Below are 22,419 nucleotides of genomic sequence, written 5' to 3'. Positions count from 1 at the left end.
GGATGCTGACGCCTGAAATGAAAGCACACAGACTTGAAACTTCAGAGACTGGATCTCACCACCGTACGATATTATCCATACAGTCCAGATTTAGCACTGCCTGACTTCTATTTGTTCCCGATAATGAAAGAAGATCTGCGGGGACATCATTATGCTTCTGATGAAGACGTTGAGAGAACTGTGAGACACTGGTTGCGGAAACAGAGTGTCAACTTATTCCGTGACAGCTTCAGAAAACTTGTTCATCATTGGCAAAAATGTATCCAATTGTCTGGTGATTATGTGGAAAAGTGAATAGTGGTAGTTAAAGAGCACAGTCTACGGATTATTTCTGCGTTTAATTTATTAAAATATTCCCATCTAAACCCAAGTAACAAAAGTGGAAGCATTACTTTTCATTCAATCCTCGTATCAGAAGAAACGGCTGCTAGAACTCAGCCATACAGCCCGGAAACCACACAACACCCCAGTGATTCCGGTCGTGAAAGCCTTTGACAATAAGACGGAGAACAGTTGCTTTCTGTTGCTTTGGCGCAGCGATTCCCAAACCCTGGTCCTTTTAAGTGTTTTGAAGATCAGCTCCCGGAATCAAGGCAGGGTTATTGTCCATACAGAACTTGAATTATGGATGGGTCTTTTCACTGGGATTCAATAAGCGGTCTTAATATGAATAGAATACTTTACCTGTACAATAAGACTATGACTGCTATTGTAAAAACTGTGTCTCATCACCTGAATTATATGTTGAACTGAAAGTTGGCCATTTTTCATTAACACATCTCTGGTTGTTGGGAAGCAGTGAGGCTTCGGTTCTTTGCCCTGATCATGTCAACATTCACATTTCTTTCACTAGTGACAGAACCACATTAATGACAATGTAAAATGCTATTTTTTGTGTTATTCACTGGTATTTGCATTGTCACTGGTGGTGACAAATGGAGAAAACTTCAGGGTTTTTTTTAAATATACGTTATGGAAAAAATAAACCCTATGCCTTATTCTACTCAGGCCCAGAGTGAGACCTATTTGATAGAGAGCTCTGTGATGTATTTGGTGACGTAAAAACAACATGGTATGTTTTAAACTCGAAAGTTCAGTGTGTGCTTTACTTAACTCGGAAAGGTTACTCGGCCTGGGGTCCCTGACCTCTTCTGAATTATCTGCTAGCTTCTTAAAGCAGTAGAACTTGACTTACTTCTGGACAAAGCTAGTGAATGGGAGGCGTGGCAAGCATAGTGTTTGTTGTGAGTCTTTAAAGACGTTCTCTTTGTAATCAACTGGTGTGTGTCAGGAGCGACTTGAGAAACTGCAAGTCGCCTCTGGTGTGAGAGAATTGGCCAACTGCAAGGACGTTACCTGGAGACACCCGGATGTTTTACCATCCTGTGGGAGGCTTCTCTCATGTCACTGCATGGGAAGCTGGAGCTGACAGATGGGAGCTCACCCCGCTCCCCTTTCGATCAGCTGTCCTGCTGGCACAAGGTTTTAACCCATTGCGCCACCAGGGGGGAGGGGGGTCCAATCAACTGGTGATTTTTGCCAAAAAGATGAGGACTGAAATCGATTTACACATATTAAAAGGAAGTACAATGCATAATGAAAACAAGGTGCGCTTTTACTACAGAGCCCTGAAAATGAGGAAAAACCTTGAAGAACATTAGAAGTTTATTTTAAAAGTTCAAAAATGGTTTTGCAGTGGTTTGTTAATTTCGATAAATAATAATTCATGAGGTCAGTTACAAATACGTAACTAAGAGTGGTTTGTATCCAAGATCCCTATGTGTTTCTTCTCATGTGAGCAATTTCTGATGCGAGAGGGACTTGCAGCAGTGACCCTCCCTTTGGCTGTTGCATTGTAGATTGTGTTGGGAGCTTCCCAATCAACAGAGGAACAGATCCCTGTTGCTTGAAGCCACTACTGCCCAGTGAAATGGAGATGGGTCCGGAAACGCTATGTTGTTACATAACTATGGTAGTTACATATTAACTGCCTTGGTCATTTGTGTCCCAAAGTCACAATCAGGTTCAAGGGAGAATAGTTCCTTTGAAAGGGACAGTGAAAAGGGAGCTGCATAGAGACTAGTTATGGCGTTTAAGCCTTTCCCAGTAGATCCAGTACAAATAACTAGGAGAAACATCTGCAAAACCCTCTCCGTAGCAGCCTTTATACAGACCCATATTCCACACAAAATAGCCATTATAGGCCAATCTACAAATAGAATAAAAATACCCTCTCATGTGTTTTTTGAAAACTCAGGACTTCATATTTTTAAGGAGATGGGGAGGCCACTCTGTGTGGTAATTGTGTATTTTGATAACGTTTCACTCTTTCCTTCGGAAGTCGGATTTTAAACAACTTTTCATAACCCACGGGCATTTAAAGTATAGAGGACTCTGGTGCTATTATTCTGTTATACTTAACTAGCAATGAATACAAGATGCAGTAGATTATATTTCAGAGGAAGAAATTGCCAAAAACGTTTTTCTTATTTTTTATCTAAGAAAAGCCTATGAAATTCATGGGTCACGACTAGCTGGTGACTCAAAGGCACATAGAAACATAACCTCTTTTTTCCATTTGCTAGTTTTTGTATGTTCAGCATAAGTTCTCTTGGAAATCAACCTTTGGATGCAAAAAATTCAGATTGTTACATTCAATTTTGTAAGCGTGCGTTAGTTTTTTCAAGACTTTTATATACAAACTCCTCCAAAGGGTTGGGTGGTCGGATGGTACAGGTGGAAGCTGGATAGGAAAGTTTCATTTCACGATTTTGAATTTGTTGACAATAGTATTTTCCAATGGTTCTTCAGAAGGTTTTAATACTGGCTATTGACACATAACTAGTCCCTCTCCTTGGGGATCCTGCTTACGCTGGTCAAGTTTATACCAGTGTTTCCATATTCAGTATATACATGAGATTTCTGTGGGTAAATTAAATGCTTACAAATGTAAAATGGGTCTGAACGTTTCCAGAAGGATAAGCACACCAACACGAGATTGGACTTCTAAGTCACAGAGAAGCTCTTGTCTCTGAAGAAAGGGTTGTTTACCTGTAACCATGTTTCTTCAAGTGGTCATCTATTAAATTAACACATTGATATGTGCGATTTCACAGAGACCACGCTGAAGAAGAAAGGGTTGTTTACCTGTAACTATGTTTCTTCAAGTGGTCATCTGTTAAATTCGCACATATGAATGTGCGGATTTCACAGAGACCACGTTGAAGAAGAAAGGGTTTTTTACCTGTCACCATGTTTCTTCGAGTGGTCATCTGTTAAATTTGCACATATGAATGTGCAGATTTCACAGAGACCATGTTGAAGAAGAAAGGGTTGCTTACCTGTCACCATGTTTCTTCGAGTGGTCATCTGTTAAATTCGCACATATGGATATGCGGATTTCACAGAGACCACGCTGAAGAAGAAAGGTTTGCTTACCTGTAACCATGTTTCTTCCAGTGGTCATCTGTTAAATTCGCACATATGGATGTGCGGATTTCACAAAGACCACACTGAAGAAGAAAGGGTTGCTTACCTGTCACCATATTTCTTCCGAGTGGTCATCTGCTAAATTCACACATATGGATGTGCGGATTTAACAGAGACCACGCTGAAGAAGAAAGGGTTTTTTACCTGTCACCATGTTTCTTTGAGTGATCATCTGTGAAATCCGCACATCCATATGTGCGATTTCACAGAGACCGCGCTGAAGACCATTAACATATATTTCTTTGTCACACATCATTGCTTATAGGAACTTTTTTGGAGATGTTTTGAGGTTTATGAAACAGTGCCACAGAAAATATCTGCTAAGGACTCTTGTGAAGTAAACAAGGCAAGGTGTTGTTTTAGTCCCATTTTTAATCCCTGGACTGGATGTGAAATACTTGGAGCAATCCATTGCTAGCAGATAAGCACTCCCAAGGAACGAGTAACCCACTGGTAGATAGATCTATACATATACAACGCTGTGAAGCTGACCAATACTAGGACAGGTAGACAAGTGTTTTTTCCTCCGTACCTTTAACTAAAACAACTTGTATTATATATCGAAAATCATTTTTTAAAGTAATATGGCACTTTAAGTCAATTATTTTAAGCACCCTGAATCCCCTCCTCCTTTCCCCCATATGCACTTTAAACTCCATGACTGTTGGTAGGTGTTAGATTTGGAAGGATTTGACCTAGATGGAAGACTTGCAATGGGCAATGTCAACACTGGTGTATCATTGTTGTTCCTTGCATCCTTGGAGGCAACACACCCAAACACTGTGTCAAGGCACCACTCATTTTAACCCAAGACTTATGGCACCTGGATGGTTGGCATGCTGTGCTAGAACAATGGCGCTAGCATTTGCAGTATACACAGCATCTTAGGTTTTAAGCAAAGTTTAGCTAGACATTGATGGGACTGAAATGGTCTAAATGTAAAACGTACTGACCTATCCTCTTTATAGACTTTGTGCTTCGGGTTTATTTATTGGAGGATAACTCGCGAAATGAAACAGAGGGCTGGGTCAGTATTGGATAGTATAAACTAGGATGCCAACATCCTGAATACTACCAGACAGGCAAGACAGATACAGAATGACATTTCCTATGAGAGAAGGTAAACTTGGGAGTGCTAGGCTGCCACCTTCATGTATGCGCTGTAGCCATATATTGTCCCTATGGTCAAATCAAAGATAATAGCAGAAATGGAAAATCTGGATTGTGCATCATAGATACTCAGTAATATAGTCCACATGATGGTACCTCATCCCACTTTGGTGAAATATGTAGGAATTTGAGGAAATGATAGTTGAGAATGGGTCAGGAAATTCTCCTATCAGATTTTTGGGAGTTTAACACCAGCCCCTGTATTAAATTTATAGTTTTGCTCTGTTTCAGAAACAGTGCTCTGCTTCCGATATGTCTTTCTGTTAAAAACTAACCAAATGCCATCCGACGTACAATTTTAAAGTTTTGGTAATTAATCAGAAACTTATAAGAATTACTTTCGCATTACGAGTGCTGAGACTTCCTATAATACTACTATGTTCAGTGGTTTTGCTTTGTTGTTAGCATAGGACAGAATTCATACGAGTTTTGGAGCAAGCTGGAATATAATTCTGTTTTCTGCAAGTGTTTGTTAGCAGAACTACCCAATGGATTTTCCAAAAAAAAAAACTTTTCATAACCTAGGTCTGTTACATCCTTTTAGTTTCCAGTGTTCTTCATGCTCATGGAGGGAAAGAGAAAGGGATGCAAGAGAGGGGTGACTTTTATGGGTGCGTCTTGTGGTGTGGGTGAGAGGAGAATCAAAGAGAACCGTGAAGGTGAAGACATGGACAAACATATTTAAAGCAGTTTAGCAAAAGAAAGAAAGAAAAAAAAACTCTCATTGAACAGCTTTAAAAATGTGAATGAAAACTTAGCAACTTGGTTAGGATTCCGAAAAAGAAATTCTATAAATGTATACTTGAAATTCTGTTTGTATTTTAGAAGAAATGCATTTTCTCTTTAACACTGTATAAAAAATGTTATGCATGTGAGTGGTTTGAGAATTAAATGGTTTAATACCCAAAGCTGGAGAGTTCTCTCGTTTGTCATTGTCTGATGGCAGTCTTACCCAACACTTCTTCCCTTAAACCAGTGGTTTCCAACCTTTTTTTGACCAGGGCCCACTTTGACCGGGCCCACTTGAATAGGGACCACTTGACCAGGTGCCACTTGAACACGGTCCACAGGGTCCACTTTGACCAGGGCCCGCTTTGACCAGGGCCTGCTTTGATCAGGACCCGCTTTGACTAGAGTCCAATTGACCAGGGACGACTTTGACAAGGGATCACTAGACCAGGGCGCACTTTGACCGTGGCTACTTGAACAGGGACAACTTTGACAAGAGATCACTAGAACAGGGCCTACTTTGACCAGGACCCACTTTGACCTGAACCCACTTGACCAAGGCCCACTTTGACCAGGATTAAGAGGGAAACGGTGAAAGAAGGAATGTGACCACATCTTTAAGACTTAGCTAGTTTTTATTTATGCATGAGTTTTCATAGATCCAAACCCACTTCTTTGAAAGTAGTATTGTGAACTGTACACATCTGGATAAATCTAGACTCCCACCAAAATTCCCTCATCCCTATATTCCCTTGACTGGGATTTGAGATCTTAATTTGATGAATGCAATGAATTCCAACTAGTTAAACAATATTTACTGATTTCAATCATCTATTTGACCAAGAGACCAGCTATTTTCCAAGAGCAGAGCAGTCATTGCAATTATGTAATGGGTGGTCTGTAGGAGAATTTATTTAATGTGGTTCTCCTTCCAAGCCCGCAAAGACTCTCGAAACAATGAGCAAATAAAAACTAATAAAAACAAAGGTTAAAACATGCTTAAAGCAACATATATCTCTCTAATGTCAGGCCTGCATAACCTACAAGAACAACATGTTCACAAGGGGAACAAGAGAGAGGGATTTTACAGCAGGGTAGCATGTCGCAATACTCTAAGGAAGGACGTTTATTAGCTGGACAGATGCTGAGAAATAGAAGGCAAGACCATTACAAATCAACTGACGGGTTAACAGAGCATGGATCAGAAACTCTGCCCATGAAGAGGATAGAGTTGAGAGCAACCTCCCGTATTAGCACCATGAAAGGTCTGTTGGCATGGAAGTCAAGTTTGTCCAAACGTAATGAACGGCCCGTGACAATGATCGCTGTGGCAGCAGCTGCCTCACTGCCTTCCTCATTCACCTGCCAAGTGAATAAAGATTAAGATATATCAAAATACAGCAGAGATTACACGTTTTCAAGACTGAGACCACTGGAGATGCCAACATGAATAAGGGTCGCCACCAAGTTCCCTTCCTGAGAACATCACCATCAGTTAATATAGTTTTTCAGAAAGTAACAAGAGGACTAAAACCAAATGCCTGAGGTAGTTGGCCCTTGTGGTCTCTTCCAACTCTTCTAGGATATATTATCTAGAAAAGGCACGGTCAAAAGGGGGAGAAATCAGCTGCTCTAACTGAAAGAAGGTCAAGGATGATTCTACACTGCCAGGTACTAGTTTTTGGGTTTTTTTTGTGTTTCAGTAGCGACTTGAGAAACTGCAAGTCGCTTCTGGTGTGAGACAATTGGCCGTCTGCAAGGACGTTGCCCAGGGAATGCCTGGATGTTTTGATTTTGCAGGACACCATGCAGCATATTTTGCTATAGTTTTTCAATAAATATCTCTTAGAGCAGCATTTCTTAACCTGGGGGTCGGGACCCCTGGAGGGGTCACGAGGGAGTGTCAGAGGGGTCGCCAAAGACCATGAGAAAATACAGTATTTGTTGTTGGACATGGGGATTCCGTGTGGGAAGTTTGGCCCAATTCTATCGTTGGTGGAGTACAGAATGCTCTTTGATTGTAGGTGAACTATAAATCCCACCAACTACAACTCCCAAATGTCAAGGTCTATTTTCCCCAAATTCCACCAGTGTTCAAATTTGGGCATATGGAGTATCCGTGCCAAGTTTGGTCCAGATCCATCATTGTTTGAGTCCACAGTGCTCTCTGGATGTAGGTGAACTACAACTCCAAAACTCAAGGTCAATGCCCACCAAACTTTTCTAGTATTTTCTGTTGGTCATGGGAGTTGTGTGTGCCAAGTTTGGTCCAATTCCGTTATTGCTGGAGTTCACAATGCTCTTTGGTTGAAGGTGAACTATAACACCCAGAAACTACAACTCCCAAATGCCAAATTTGGATGAATGTATGAAAATACATCCTGCGTATCAGATATATTATGACGCATAATGGTAGCAAAATTACAGTTATGAAGTAGCAACGAAAATAATCTTATGGTTGGAGGTCACCAAAACATGAGGAACTGTATTAAGGGGTCGTGGCATTAGGAAGGTTGAGAACCACTGTCTTAAGAGTCTCAACCAATTCAACAGAGTTTGCGGCAGCCACAAAAACAAAGTTTCTGGAGTATAACAACTACTTTCAAAGTAAGTACCATGCAATTAAACAGGAAATAACACTTTAAACCAGGGGCATAATTTTCCCCCACAAATCTCAGTGTTAATACTACGTGTATTTTAAGCTCACTTGACACATAAAAAGAGTTTTGCACACAAAAAGAGAAGGGGTCCATTTTGGCCTGACTTACCTCGAGGGAGGCTTTGTGGAACGCTTCAGAAACATAAAGGTCTGTTTGCGATTCTGCAATTATACCTGAAAAAGATAGACCGGAAGACAATAGAGAATGAGCAAATTGCCTTCCAGGAGAAAGCAAAGAGCAAACAATGAAGCAATGTAGGGATCTCTCAATTAGTCTGTGAGGGAAAAAAGAACCTTTAGTCATGAAGTAAAGATCTCTAAAAGAAACTAGCAAAATACTATGTTCTGGAAGGTTGTCAAATGGTGATGGAGAAAATGCACTTGACAAAGATGACGGGTTAAGCTTCGGGGGTATACTATTTTTCCACTGAGGAGAGCAGGAAGAGCTAGGAGAGGATGCAGAGGGTCAACTGTGATTGTCAACTTGTGGGAGGCTTTTCTCATGTCCCCGCATGGGGAGCTGGAGCTGACAGAAGGAGCTCATCCACGCTCTCACAGGATTCGAATCTGCAACCTGTCAGTCTTCAGTCCTGCCGGCACAAGGGTTTAACCCACTGCACCACCAGGGGCTCCTCAGCCACTAGTTAGTCACATTGAAGTAGATATTACAGAACTATAAATCACAGAAACCCATTTTTTTTGTTGTGTCAGGAACAACCGTTCCTGTTGTGAGAGAATTGGCTGTCTGCAAGGACGTTGCCCAGGGGACGCCCGGATGATTTCTGATGTTTTATCATCCTTATGGGAGGCTTCTCTCATGTCCCCGCATGGGGAGCTGGAGCTGACAGAGGGAGCTCATCCACCCTCTCACCGGATTCGAATCTGCGACCTGTCGGTCTTCAGTCCTGCCGGCACAAGGGTTTAACCCACTGCACCACCAGGGGCTCCTCAGCCACTAGTTAGTCACATTCAAGTAGGTATTACAGAGCTATAAACCACAGAAACCCATGTGTTGTGCACATTTCTAGTCCACCAGAGAATGGCCTTTTTATATCGAAGCCATAGAAGGGGTTAATAAGAGAAGTGAAGGTGTTTGGAGACATGGTAGAAAAATCTCAGCATATAATTTCAAAGAGATAGAAAATGCCAGAAGTAAAGCAGAAATGTATTTCAGCACTCACAATGTTGCACAGAACTATGGTATGGTTTCGGGGCATATCGCAGTTTTGCATTAGACAACAATCACGAGGATTCTTCAGAACTGACCTGGCAGGCTGGCATGTCCAGGACGGAAGAGATCCTTCAATCCCATTTGTTCCAGTTTCTCCTTTAGGCTGAAGCTGTCGTCTATCTTGAACCGGGGCAAATGAACTGCGGGGGAGGCCTCTTTCAGGGCGTTGAGCCAGCCTTCCAACTTGTCTGCTGTCAGCTCTTGCTCCACCTGAGCCAAGGACGTTTGCTGGAAGGGCAGGATAAGCACCATGGTGATATCGTCCCCTTTGTAGGGTAGCTCCAGAACCTGCACTTGGGAACTTGGGATGGAGGCGTAGCGGAAGGAAGCTTCCTGGTACATTGTAGGCACCAGGCAGGAATCTGATGGTGTTTTGAAAAACAGCTCCATTTGTGTGTTTTCAATGGGGAACTTGGATTTCCAATGGCCCTGCAATAGATCAAAATAATACAAAACAGTCAGAACTTGAAGACTGCTGGACTACCTAGCACAACTCACTTGGGTCCAATTGTCACTCATGCCCTATTTAGGATTTGCTGAAGCGCAAGAACAGGAGACCTCACATAGTTTTTATTATTTATTTATTTGGGGTGCTTCTACCCCGCCCTTCTCAACCCCCTAGGGGGGACTCAGGGCGGCTTAGAAAAGGCACAATTCGATGCCTAACAATTACAACATACAAAAGAATATACAATACACAAATTTACCATATAAAATCACAGTTATCACTAATTAAAACAATCAACAATATACTAGCAGCAATAAAAAACATCTTGTGGTCAGTGTTCACCAAATCCAGTCCGTAAACCATTTAGCATTGTCATTGTCCTTTCCTACTCTGGTCATTATTGGTTGTCTTTGTCCATCTGCCAGCTTACCCGAACGCCTGATCCCACATCCAGGTTTTTAGCTTCTTCCTGAAGGAGAGGAGGGATGTTGATGTCCTAATTTCCCCGGGGAGCGCATTCCACAGGCGAGGGGCCACCAACGAGAAGGCCCTGTCCCTCATCCCCACCAGTCTCGCTTGTGATAAAGGTGGGGCCGAGAGCAGGGCCCCCTCAGCAGATCTTAAATTCCGAGGTGGGACATAGAAGGAGATACGTTCGGACAGGTACGCTGGGCCGGAACCGTAAAGGGTTTTGTAGGTCAAAACCAGCACTTTGAATTGTGCTCGGAACTAGATCGGCAGCCAATGGAGCTGACATAGCAGGGGGGTGGTATACTCCCTGTATGACGCTCCGGTGAGCAATCTAGCCGTAGCCCGTTGGACTAATTGAAGTTCCCGAACAGTCTTCAAAGGCAACCCCACGTAGAGCGTGTTGCAGTAATCTATTCGGGATGTAACAAGAGTGTGGACCACTGTGGCCAGATCCGACTTCCCAAGGTACGGGCGCAGCTGGTGCACAAATTTTAATTGTGCAAAAGCTCTCCAAGCCACCGCTGAGACCTGGGGTTCCAGGCTCAGCGATGAGTCCAGGATCACTCCCAAGCTGCCAACCTGCGTCTTCAGGGGGAGTGTAACCCCGTCTAACACAGGCTGTAACCCTATGCCCTGTTCGGCCTTACGACAGACCAGTAGGACCTCTGTCTTGTCTGGATTGTTTCAATTTGTTAGCTCTCATCCAGTCCGATACAGCAGCCAAACACCGGTTCAAGGTCTGGACAGCCTCCTTGGTGACAGGTGAGAAGGAGTGACAGATTTGGACATCATCTGCGTAGAGATAACATCTTAGTCCGAAACTCCGAATGATCTCTCCCAGCGGCTTCATGTAGATGTTAAACAACATCGTGGACAGAATTGATCCCTGTGGCACCCCACACGACAACGGTTGTGGGGCAGAACAGGTGTCACCCAGTAACACCTTCTGAGACCGTCCCTCGAGGAAGGACCGGAGCCACTGCAGTGCAGTACCCCCATGTCCTTGAGGCGTCCCAGAAGGATACCGTGGTCAACGGTATCGAAGGCCGCTGAGAGGTCCAGCAGAACTAACAGGGACACACTCCCCCTATCAAGCTCCCAGCGAAGATCATCTACCAAGGCGACCAAGGCTGTCTCAGTTCCATGTCCCAGTCTAAAGCCAGACTGTGCCGGATCTAGATAATCAGTGTCTACCAGAAATCCCTGGAGTTGTGTTGCCACCACACGTTCCACGACTTTGCCCAAAAAGGGGAGATTGGATACTGGCCGATAGTTGTCGAATCGAGTGGGGTCCAGTGATGGCTTTTTCAACAGCGGTTTTATAACAGCTTGTTTTAAGCTCGCTGGAAATTTTCCTTCCTGTAAGGAGGCGTTAACCACCACCTTAACCCACTCCGCTAATCCCCCTCTGGCTTCTTTTATTAGCCAGGATGGGCAGGGGTCTAGGATGCATGTGGTGGGTCTCACTTCTCCAAGGATCCTGTCCACATCCTCAAGCTGAACCAATTGAAATTAAACACGGACAAGCAGGTGTTCTTGTTACATCCTCAGAGACCGCAGTTAACATTGCGTCGAAGTCAGACCGGATTAACGCAACTTTATCCGCAAAGAACCGAGCAAATGCTTCACAGCGAGCCACCGAGTCGTCAGGGATCTCGCACTTAGGCAGATTTAATAGTCCTCTGATGACTCGGAATAGCTCAGCTGGACGATTCTTTGCGGATGCAATACTGGCAGCAAGAAATAGTTTCTGTGCCGCCACTATTGCCATGCCGTAGGACCTTAAAAAGGTATTCAGACATGTTTGGGTTAATTTGGTAGTTCTAGATCACTGGTTTTCAACGCGTGGCAGGGGACGGCTAGTTAAAAAATAAATAAACCAGCCAGAAATAATAACTTCACACCTTTCACAATTCAGATTCTAAGGTGTATTTTTCATACCTTGAAATAGATGGTATTGACGAGCACCAAAACCGTGTTGTGGTCAATGCCTCCTTCTGGAATGACTCCCTGGATGAGATCCTCCGTTTTATTTGCTACCCAGTTGTTAATGATTGCTCGAGACAACTCCGGCTTCTCCTAAGAACGGGCAATGTGGGGAATGGAGGCGGGAGGGAACACAACAGCACAATCTCACAAGTGTCAATGAAGAAACAAATACTGTAACGTAAAAACAGAAGAGGATATGATGTCACCCAAAACTACAACAGGACAATTATATCTGACCAATAAATAAAATATTATTTTATCAGATTTATTTTTCTATTTTTTTTCCTGCACAGACTATTTCTCAATAAAGAGGAACCAAAGGCAACACCACAAACTTATGGGGAGGGGTGTGTGGTCAGTGTCTAACATGAATCAGTTTCCTACTGTTAATATAGCCCTCCTGACAAAGAGCCATCTAGACACAGATATAGATAGATAGATAGATAGATAGATAGATATGATTCACACACACACATACATATGTATATGACAGATATAGTATCCTAGATTTGAAAGGAGCTCCTAAAGAAGGACAATGATATGTTGCATGTTCCACAGTAGACAAACCAAGTAATTTGTACATCAACATTGACAGACAAGAAGCACTGTTTATGCACAAGCATCAAGAAATTACATATATAAGAAACCAACAATTTCTCATTACTTTATTTTCCAGATCACCAGACTGGCCCACAGCAACACATGGCAGGGGACAGCCAGTATTTAATAAAACCCTTGCAACATTGTAGGGGGGCATACAGCCTTGCTGAAGCACAGTGGGTGGGACAGAGGTTTTTCTTTTTCTTTTATTTATTTATTGGATTCTTTTTGTGTATCAGGAGCAACTTGAGAACTGCATCAACAATCCTATCTCATCAGCCAAAAGCAGGTCCACACTTCCCATTGACATACTAATAAGTTTATATTTGTTAAAATTGTTCTCCATTTTAATTATTGTATTGTTTTACAGTGTTTGTTGCACTACAAATAAGATATGTGCAATGTGCATAGGAATTCATTCAAGTTTTCTTTCAAATTATAATCCAGCCCTCTAACAGTTTGAGGGACTGTGACCTGGCCCTCTGTTTAAAAAGTTTGAGGACCCTGGTCTAAGGCTTTCATGGCTGGAATCATTGGGTTGTTGTAGGTTTTTTCAGGCATTTTGGCCATGTTCTAGAAGCATTCTTTCCTGACATTTCGCCTGCATCTATGGCAGACATCCTCAGAGGTTATGACGTCTCACAACCTCATAACCTCTGGGGATGCTTGCCATAGATGCAGGTGAAATGTCAGGACAGAATGCATCTAGAACATGGCCATACAGCCCAAAAAACCTACAACAACCCATATGTGTCCCCATGGGATGCCAAAGAAATGGGCAGTTAATCATATTTTCAAACTCGCGGGGGCTCATATGCATAGAGTGTCAGAGCCAGGATGTTTTTCTTTGTGATACGATTCCTGGTTCCTCCAGTTCTTCACCAGTTTCCTAATCCCAGTGGTATTACAAAGAAGAGCAATCTTATAGCTAGCCAGAGGATAAGGAAAGGCAGCTAGATGGAGAGACAAAGACTATGTTAAAAAATAGTTTTCTTGTCAGCCCATAGTGCCAGTTGTAAATATATTGGCCTACACCAGTAAGTATCCTCAGCAATTAAAGATACTTGAAATTTATTCCTACCTCTTAGCATCAGAAATCCATTATATTTATAGCTCACCTTGAAATTCAATGGCCAAAGTTTAGCTCCATAAACAACCTCACTTATATTTTGGTAGGTTTCGTTGAAAACGATGGATTTCTCCCCAAAGAGTCGGTTGGCAGATACCAGTTCTGAGGATTTATTGATTTTCTTGAAAAGCCGGCAGTTCAGTTTGGCAAAGAAGAAGTGGATCTGATCTGACGTCTTGGCTGAAATGCTGTCGAACTTAAAAACCTGGAGAATAAGAGCACGAGAAAGGCTAATTGAAGCAGGAGACAGCAAGGCAGATGGGACATATTTTGAAGTCTCAAGAATCAAAACCACAGTAGAGTCATGGATACAGTTACACAGAACCAGCATAATTCACTTGAACAGAAAATAACATAATTTGAAATTAAAACAGTAGTCTGATCCCTGCCCTGCCCCTCTATTTTTGAGAGGTGCCCAGAGTCCCATCAACACTGCAGTTTCAAACCAATATTGAAGAAAATGGTTTTGCTGTGTAGATGATTACATAGGAATTCCTGGAACCAGTCTGGATGGTAAACAAAGCACTGATGTTTACTTTCATGCGTTTTTGTGGGAGTTTGTTATCTGGCCATCATAGTTTGAAGCTAGCTTTGAACTCCATTCAATAATCAGTGCAGATGGGATCTAAGCAAGGATCCTAGTTGCGTGCAGGAAAACTACCTTTTCCAGATATTAGAAGTGTAAATAGATGTAGGGAGCCTGGGAAAAACTGGCAATGAACATATTTAGATGAAAAGCCCTCTCTCCACTTGACTTTAAAGCCATTGCACCCACCTTGGCCATAATCTCTGCGTGTGAGAATACATGTAAATACTATCAGAAGAGACAGAGTGGACACAAACCCTCTAGAAATTGTCTTGAAATTGAAATATTTATTATTGAAATACACATTAGCCAAGCAAGGGCGCTAAATATTGATCAGATCTAGAAAGCCCCAAAATTCAATATGCCACATCTTAAGAGTTTCTCCAGATAAATGGTCAGGATCCATATCCACTGGAACAAGAATCATCTCTGTTTTTGTTGATGGAGAGTTTGTGACTAAGAGACATGAAACTGAGTTTATAATTAGAAGATATGGGCACATTTTCGTAATTACATTTCCTTAGAAATATGGGTCTGAGCCTACAGTTTTGTAAATAAGTTTCTCATTCCTCATTGGAGGATTTAAATGGAATTAGATTTCTTAACTGGACTTCATTGGTTCTATCAACCAGAACAATGGCGAGATATTTGAATTGCTTTTATATAATATAATCCCTGTTTATTTATGAATGATGGTTGTGTTAATTTAATATGTTTTGGTTCATTTTGTATTGATTCTATGTTGTTACTTTTGTTGATTTAATTTAAATTAGTTATTTGTTTTATTATTGTTAATTGTTGTATCACTCACGTTGCTGTAAGCCACTCCAAGTACCCTCGAGGAGATGAGGTGGGATATAAATAAATATCATCACCATCAGCAGTTACATTCCTCCCAGCTAAATTCCTCCAAGGATCCCATCATTCTATACTCATCATTTTATGTTTCTGTCACTTTCTGTGAGACTTTTCTTCTCTGGCAATCTTTTTGTTTGTACTTTAAAGTGTATACCATATATACCTGAGTATAAGCTGAGTTTTTTCAGCCCTTTTTTTAGGACCGAAACTGTTTCCTCGGCTCATACTCAAGTGAGAGTCCTAGCTGGCTTATATTCGGGTCAGCTTATACTCAAGTATATAGGTAATCAGAGTTGGACAGTCTTATCTCAAATTACAGTTTATATATTCAAAATATTAAATATTCAAAAACATTTAACCTACTGATGCCTCAAAAAAATTAATTTTATTGGTATCTATATACCAAGGTTTATAAAGCTATTGTCCTTCCAACCCTGCTATACGCCTGCAAGACGTGGACTGTCTACAGACGTCACATGCAACTCCTGGAACGATTCCATCAGCGCTGCCTCCGGAAAATCCTGCAAATCTCTTTGAAAGACAAGCAAACAAATGTCAGTGTACTGGAAGAAGCAAAGACCACCAGCATTGAAGCGATGGTCCTCTGCCATCAACTCTGCTGGAATACTGGTGGCAGGAAAAGAGATTTAAAGATAGGCTCAAAGCCTACCTTAATAACTTTGGCATAGACACCGAGAACTGGGAAGCCCTGGCCCTTGAGCTGTTGGAGGTCAGCTGTGACCAGCAGTGCTGTAGTATTTCAAGAGGCACGAATGGAGGGCGAAAGAGAGAAACATGCTAAGAGGAAGGCACTCAAGCCAACCTGACTGGGACCGCCTTCTACCTGGAAATCAATGCCCTCACTGTGGGAGGAGATGCAGATCAAGAATAGGGCTCCACAGTCACCTACGGACCCACCAGTACACTTATCCTGGAAGGCTATCCTACTCAGACAATGAGGGATCACCTAAGTAAGTAAGTAAGTATCTATATATTTATTTTGAAATTTACCAGTAGCTGCTGCATATCTCACCCTCGTCTTATACTCGTGTCAGTAAGTTTTCCCAGTTTTTGGTGGTAAAATTAGGAGCCTCAGCTTATATTCAGGTCAGCCTATTCTCCAGTATATGCAGTTAAGTATTTTTCTGTGTTCCACAGGGCCCTTTTTAACAGAGCAGCTTTTCAGAAAATGTGGGAGAAGAGGAGGAAGGAAAAGGATTTCCCCCCAATTCACTACGAACTAGGCAATTATGAGGAATGCTTATTCCCTAGAGTTAATCATTTTACTTCATGAGACAACGACTGAATGTGGGGGACCGACAAAGTGGAAACAGAAATCCTCCAACCGCCTCTACTTCTTGAAGAAATGCAAAGCTCAAAGGAGAGATATAGAGTATAACTAAACAAATTGGTATGATCTGGTTGGAGAAAAGTTTGAAGAAGTCAAGAATTTTTAGAAGCTGACCTTATTCACTAATTAAGGCAGGCTTGCACAACATACGGCCCGCGGGCTGGATGTGGCCCACAAAGACCTTCCCTGTGGCCCACAGGCCCCTCCCTAGCCTCATACCATTTCTAAACAGAATTTATATAAACACATAGAACTGGAGAAGATGAATGGAGGAATCACTTAAGGCCCTTCCACACAGCCATATAACCCAGAATATCAGTGCAGAAAATCCCACAATATCTGCTTTCAACTGGATTATCTGAGTCCACACTGCCATATATTCCAGTTCAAAGCAGATGTGGTATTTTGTTCAGCTGTGTGGAAGGGACCTTAGTTAACACTTATTTGCCAAGAGTGGACATTCAAAATCAACTGTGGCTGTCTCCATCCCTCTTAAGCAATTAGCTGGCACCTAAGACTGATGTGTATGGCCTTTGGTCCTTAACACCAGGGGTGGGTTTTCTGGTTGTTTTAGTCAAGGTTTTAAAAATGGATTTTTCACTACTTTTAAAATGTGTTTTTATTTATTTTTTACTTTTGGTACTTAGCCTTATGAACCCCGGGAGGTTGACAGACGTGCAACTAACTAACAAACAGAAAATATCCCCACATTACCGTCATGAGCTGTTGAAGTGTGCTGCCACAGGCCCCCAACTTAGTCATGGCAAAGGCTGTAGAGATACTGATTGGTGACATGAAGACGTTTTCATTGGTATTCTTGGAGCTGGTCACGTTCTTGTAGAAGACGACAGCAAAGCGGGAATTGGCCTTGGACAACTCCCAGACACGAGGGTTGGTAGAGGCGGGGATTGCCTCTGAATCGGAACCAGGACCTGCATCCTCCTGTAGTTTCTTCTCAGGATTGCGGTAGATGCAGATTGGATTTACTGGGATATCCTTTGGCTTGGCAGTACAGATATCTTCCACTAAACGGTGCTGTGAGGCTACATGAGACCACACACAAGTGAGGAGTAGCAGTAGGAGCAGCATCTTCCTATAAACAGTCTGGGGGATGGGAGAAACAAAAATCAGACATGAAGAGAAAAAGTAACGCACACCAAGATATACACATCTCTTTTTGCATTGAAATGGCCAAAGTACAATTTAATGGAGAAGATTCACTATCTGCAGATCAGTACGTTTGTGCACCGTTCTGTCTTCTGACCTGGACATCACATCTTAGATGCGACCATTGTCCCTTCTCTACTCTTTGTTTTGGTTATGCTGCTCCTACGCATTATATGGCACTGCTGTACTGTGTCTACCTTCTTGTCCTTGCAGTCAACCTCAGCTTGCTTCTCTATAATGTCAGGCTAACTGGACTTATTTAGGAAGACTGAGGGCCAGATATTTTATGGTCTTCTATGACATGTCTTCAAGATCGCAGTCAGCTGCCTTCTTAGTGGGTCTAAAGTACTAGTCAACACTAGAAATTAATTTTTGTGGACCAGTGTTTCTCAACCTGGGGGTCGGGACCCCTGGGGGGGTTGCGAGGGGGGGTCAGACGGGTCGCCAAAGACAATTAGAAAACACAGTATTTTCTTATGGCCGTGGGGGTTCCGTGTGGGAGGTTTGGCCCAATTCTGTCATTGGTGGAGTTCAGAATGCTCTTTGATTTTAGGTGAACTATAAATCCCAGCAACTACAACTCCCAAATGTCAAGGTCTAACTTCCCCAAACCCCACCATGTCCACATTCAGGCATATTGAATATTCGTGCCAAGTTTGGTTCAGATGCATCTGTGCTCTCTGCATGTAGGTGAACTACAACTCCAAAACCCAAGGTCAATGCCCACCAAACCCTTCTAGTATTTTCTGTTGGTCATGGGAGCTCTGAAGGCACATTGAAATAGCCAAGTTTTCAGATTCCTCCTGAAAATTGCCAATGTGGGGGCTTGCCTAATATCTCTGGGGAGTGAGTTGCAGAGCCGGGGGGCCACTACAGAGAAGACCTTCTCTCTCATCCCCACAAGTCACACTTGCGATGAAGGTGGGAATAAAAGAACAGCCTCTCTGGATAAGAAGCAGCTCGTATACCCTTTTGTTTTCACAGTGGTCAGCTGATTAATTGTCCCTTCCTGATTGGCTGTGGTCTACAAGAATGCATTCTTGTAGTTTATGGCAGGAAAATGGAGCTGTGAAGCAACAAACCAGGGGAGACAATCAGCTGCCCCTCTGAATAGTTGGATTGATTTCAATCCAGTTTCAGGCTTACTGACCTGCTTTAGTTCCCCCAATGAATGTGTTCTGTGAGCAAACAGATAGGGAAAGTTGGACTCTGTTGAAACTCACTTCTCAGGGACTTTTGATATCATCGGCTGCAGTATGTTGTGAAACCAGCTCTCCAGGTTAGATATTGGAGGCATTGTGAGAGATTCTCTCCCACCTGGAGAGTAGGTTTCGGAGAGTAGCACAAGGCATGGTTTCTGCTCAGCCCTACAATATTTGAAATTACATCTTATCCTATACTAGCCGTCCCCTGCCACGTGTTGCTGTGGCCCAGTCTGTCTATATGTTTTGTGTGTATATACATGTGTTTATGTGTGTGTATATATTTGTGTATATGTGTGTTTTTGTGTGTGTGTGTGTATATATATAGACAGTATGTGTGTGTGTATATATATGTGTGTGTGTATGTGTGTATATATTCATGTATTTCTGTATTTATATGTGTATATGTATATTGTGTATATATGTGCCCTTGTGTATATGCATATATGTGTGTATGTATGTGTATATATATATATATATACGTGTAGGTGTATATGTATGTGTGTGTGTATATATATATGTGTGTGTGTGTGCATATTTGTGTGCTTGTGTATATATATATGTGTGTGTGCGTCTGTATGTATGTGTGCATGTGTATATGTATATGAATGTATGTGTACATGTATATATGGTTTATTTTGAGGGGGTTTAAAGTCTGCTCTGCTTTGTGTGTGTGTGTGTTTTTAGGGTTTTAAAAGTCCCTTCCACTGTGTTTTTCAGTGTTTTTATGAGTGATGGTCACTCATTGGTCTGATAGGGGTATTGTGTCCAAATTTCATGTCAATTCATCCAGTAGTTTTGGAGTTATGTTACTCCCACAAATGAACATTACATTTTTATTTATATAGATGGTTTTTAATATTTCTAGAAAACTGCTCGGTGAAACCATCAGTTTAGAACAGTGGTTCTCAACCTGTGGGTACCCAGATGTTTCAACTTTTAACTCCCAGAAATCCTTGTTGTGTTGTTCATTCGTTCAGTCGTCTCCGACTCTTCGTGACCTCATGGACCAGCCCACGCCAGAGCTCCCTGTCGGCCGTCACCATCCCCAGAAATCCTAATAGCTGGTAAATCAGCTGGAATTTATGGAGTTTTAGGCCAAAACATCCGAGGACCCACAGGTTGAGAACCACTGGTTTAGAGCAAGATATCCTCAATATGTTGATAACAAACAGTTCTTTTAAAATCAGCTAGGCTGGTAGCCATGAAGTACTTTTATCATGAAATTCCCACCTGAACAACACCACTATCTAGTTTTATTAGAACAATAACATTTCCCATCAATTTCCCCACCCTGTACACTGTTTTATAACCCCCTAAGAGGCAACGTCACCTTTGCCAGACAAGTGAGCTGGGCCTAAATATAAGAAATTCCTTGAGAACGGAGATCTCCAATTAGAAGCTTTTAACCATTAGAACAGAATTAAAATTAAGAAGGGATGTATCTGGCAGAAGAAAAAGCTAATGTTTATATCATTAGGGTTGACTTATGGCAACCCTATGGATTGTTTTTTTGTCATGTCAGAAGCGACTTGAGAAACTGCAAGTCGCTTCTGGTGTGAGAGAACTGGCTGTCTGCAAGGACATTGCCCAGGGGACGCCCGTATGTTTTGATGTTTTTACCATCTATGTGGGAGGCTTCTCTCATGTTCCTGCATGAGGAGCTGGAGATGAAAGAGGGAACTCATCCGCACTTTCCCCGAATTCGAACCTGCGACCTGTTGGTCTTCAGTCCTGTTTAACCCACTGTGCCACCAGGGGCTCCTTAGGATTATGGATGAGAGATCCTCAGATCACCTATCATCAGGTCCTTCTGACTCAGAACCATCTACTGCAGTGGTTCCCAACCTGTGGGTCCCCAGATGTTTTAGCCTTCAACTCCCAGAAATCCTAACAGCTGATAAACTGGCTGGGATTTCTGGGAGTTGTAGGCCAAAACACCTGGGGGCCCACAGGTTGAGAACCACTGATCTACTGTATAATGCAGTGTTTCTCCTTTTCTACTTAGATCTACCTCACCAAGCATTACTGTCTTTTCTAGTGTGTTATGTTTACCCATGATTTGGCCAAAGAACAAGCGTTTCAGTTTAGTTATCTTGGCTTCTAGGAGAATTCGGGCTTAATTGGTTATAGAACCCATTTCATTTTCTTTTTAGCAATCCCTGATATTCATCTCACTTAACTATTCCAAGAATATATCTTTACATCTCAGGATCTGGTTTAGTTCCTTCCTATCTGCCCTTCCAAGTTCTAGTTTTCTGATTTCTTGACTGCAGTCCTCATTCTGATAGACTAAGCCAAGGTATGGAAAACCTTGAACTATTTCAATGTCTTCATGATCTACTTTAAAGTTCTATGAATAATCTGTGGTCATTATTTTTGTTTTCTTAACATTCAGTTGTAAACCTGACTTTGCATTTTCTTCCTTAACATTTTCCATTAATCGTTCCACATTGTTGCTATTTTCTGCAATTAAAATGGTGTGAGCTGAACATTTTGAATTACTGGTTTTCCTTTCTCCCAATTTTCAAGCCTCCTTCCTCTAATCCTGTTTTACATATAACATCTACAGTGTGCACATTAAACAGAAAGGAAAATAAAATACAGCCTCATCTGCCCTCATGGCAAATGGAAACCAACCAATTTCTCCAAAAGCCTCGTGTCCTTACAGGAAATGCACGAGGATAATCCAGTGTTATGGTAAATCCATTTCTTTGAGAACGATTTAAGTTTGTCATGATATACACAACAAACACTCTTGCTATAATTTATCCAGTTAATTTACTTGGTATTTACTATATATAAAACATAGGCTGCAATATTCACTTATATATAAACCTTAGTTTCTTGTTTCTAGTGGAAGTATAATTTTTGCTGTTTTTTGTTGTTTTAAAAAAAGGTTAAACATAGATCAGGGATCTCTTACCTCCATTTCTCTTTCTCTTCTGTGAAACAGGACAAGCACAAGCCTGGCGTCTGTGTTTTCTGTGCTTTAGATAAAGATCGTCCCAATCAATCAGCTGAGAGATTTCCTAGCCGTTTTCTGTTGTCAGCCAAAGCCAAAACAAGGACAGGGGAGGGAAAAGGGATTGGGAAGGCCATGAAGATCAAAGTCTAATGACCTTTTGAATCAGGTTAAACAAACAGTGGAGCAAAGCAATGTTTGAGCTGAGACCAGCTTTAATGTTCAACTTGGGGAGACCAAAAATGTAGATACTCAATAATTCTAGAGAAATGGTGATGGAACATAGTTATTTAAAAAATCAGCCCTCTCTTTCTTTGGTTGCAAAATATGTGATGCAACCTTGTTGCAATTTTGGCAACACTAAAGTCTTCACAA

General features: G+C 41.9%; 1 protein-coding gene across 1 annotated transcript; it reads right to left on the bottom strand.

The window, feature by feature from the left end:
* Positions 1-6,004: 6,004 nt before the first annotated feature.
* SERPINC1 (serpin family C member 1) lies at positions 6,005-22,139 on the bottom strand. Its single transcript, XM_060774393.2, has 7 exons — positions 22,006-22,139; positions 17,425-17,814; positions 13,905-14,120; positions 12,139-12,276; positions 9,314-9,707; positions 8,157-8,221; positions 6,005-6,750 (listed from the first exon to the last, which is right to left on the bottom strand). The coding sequence occupies exons 1-7, from the start codon at positions 22,009-22,011 to the stop codon at positions 6,556-6,558; spliced, it is 1,404 nt and encodes a 467-aa protein (XP_060630376.2). The 5' UTR covers positions 22,012-22,139; the 3' UTR covers positions 6,005-6,555.
* Positions 22,140-22,419: the final 280 nt, after the last annotated feature.

Source organism: Anolis sagrei, chromosome 4 (genome assembly GCF_037176765.1).
Source record: "Anolis sagrei isolate rAnoSag1 chromosome 4, rAnoSag1.mat, whole genome shotgun sequence".
Taxonomy (NCBI): Eukaryota; Metazoa; Chordata; class Lepidosauria; order Squamata; family Dactyloidae; genus Anolis; species Anolis sagrei.
The sequence above is the reverse complement of the archived record's forward strand: the minus strand, read 5'-3'. Positions and strand labels throughout refer to the sequence as shown.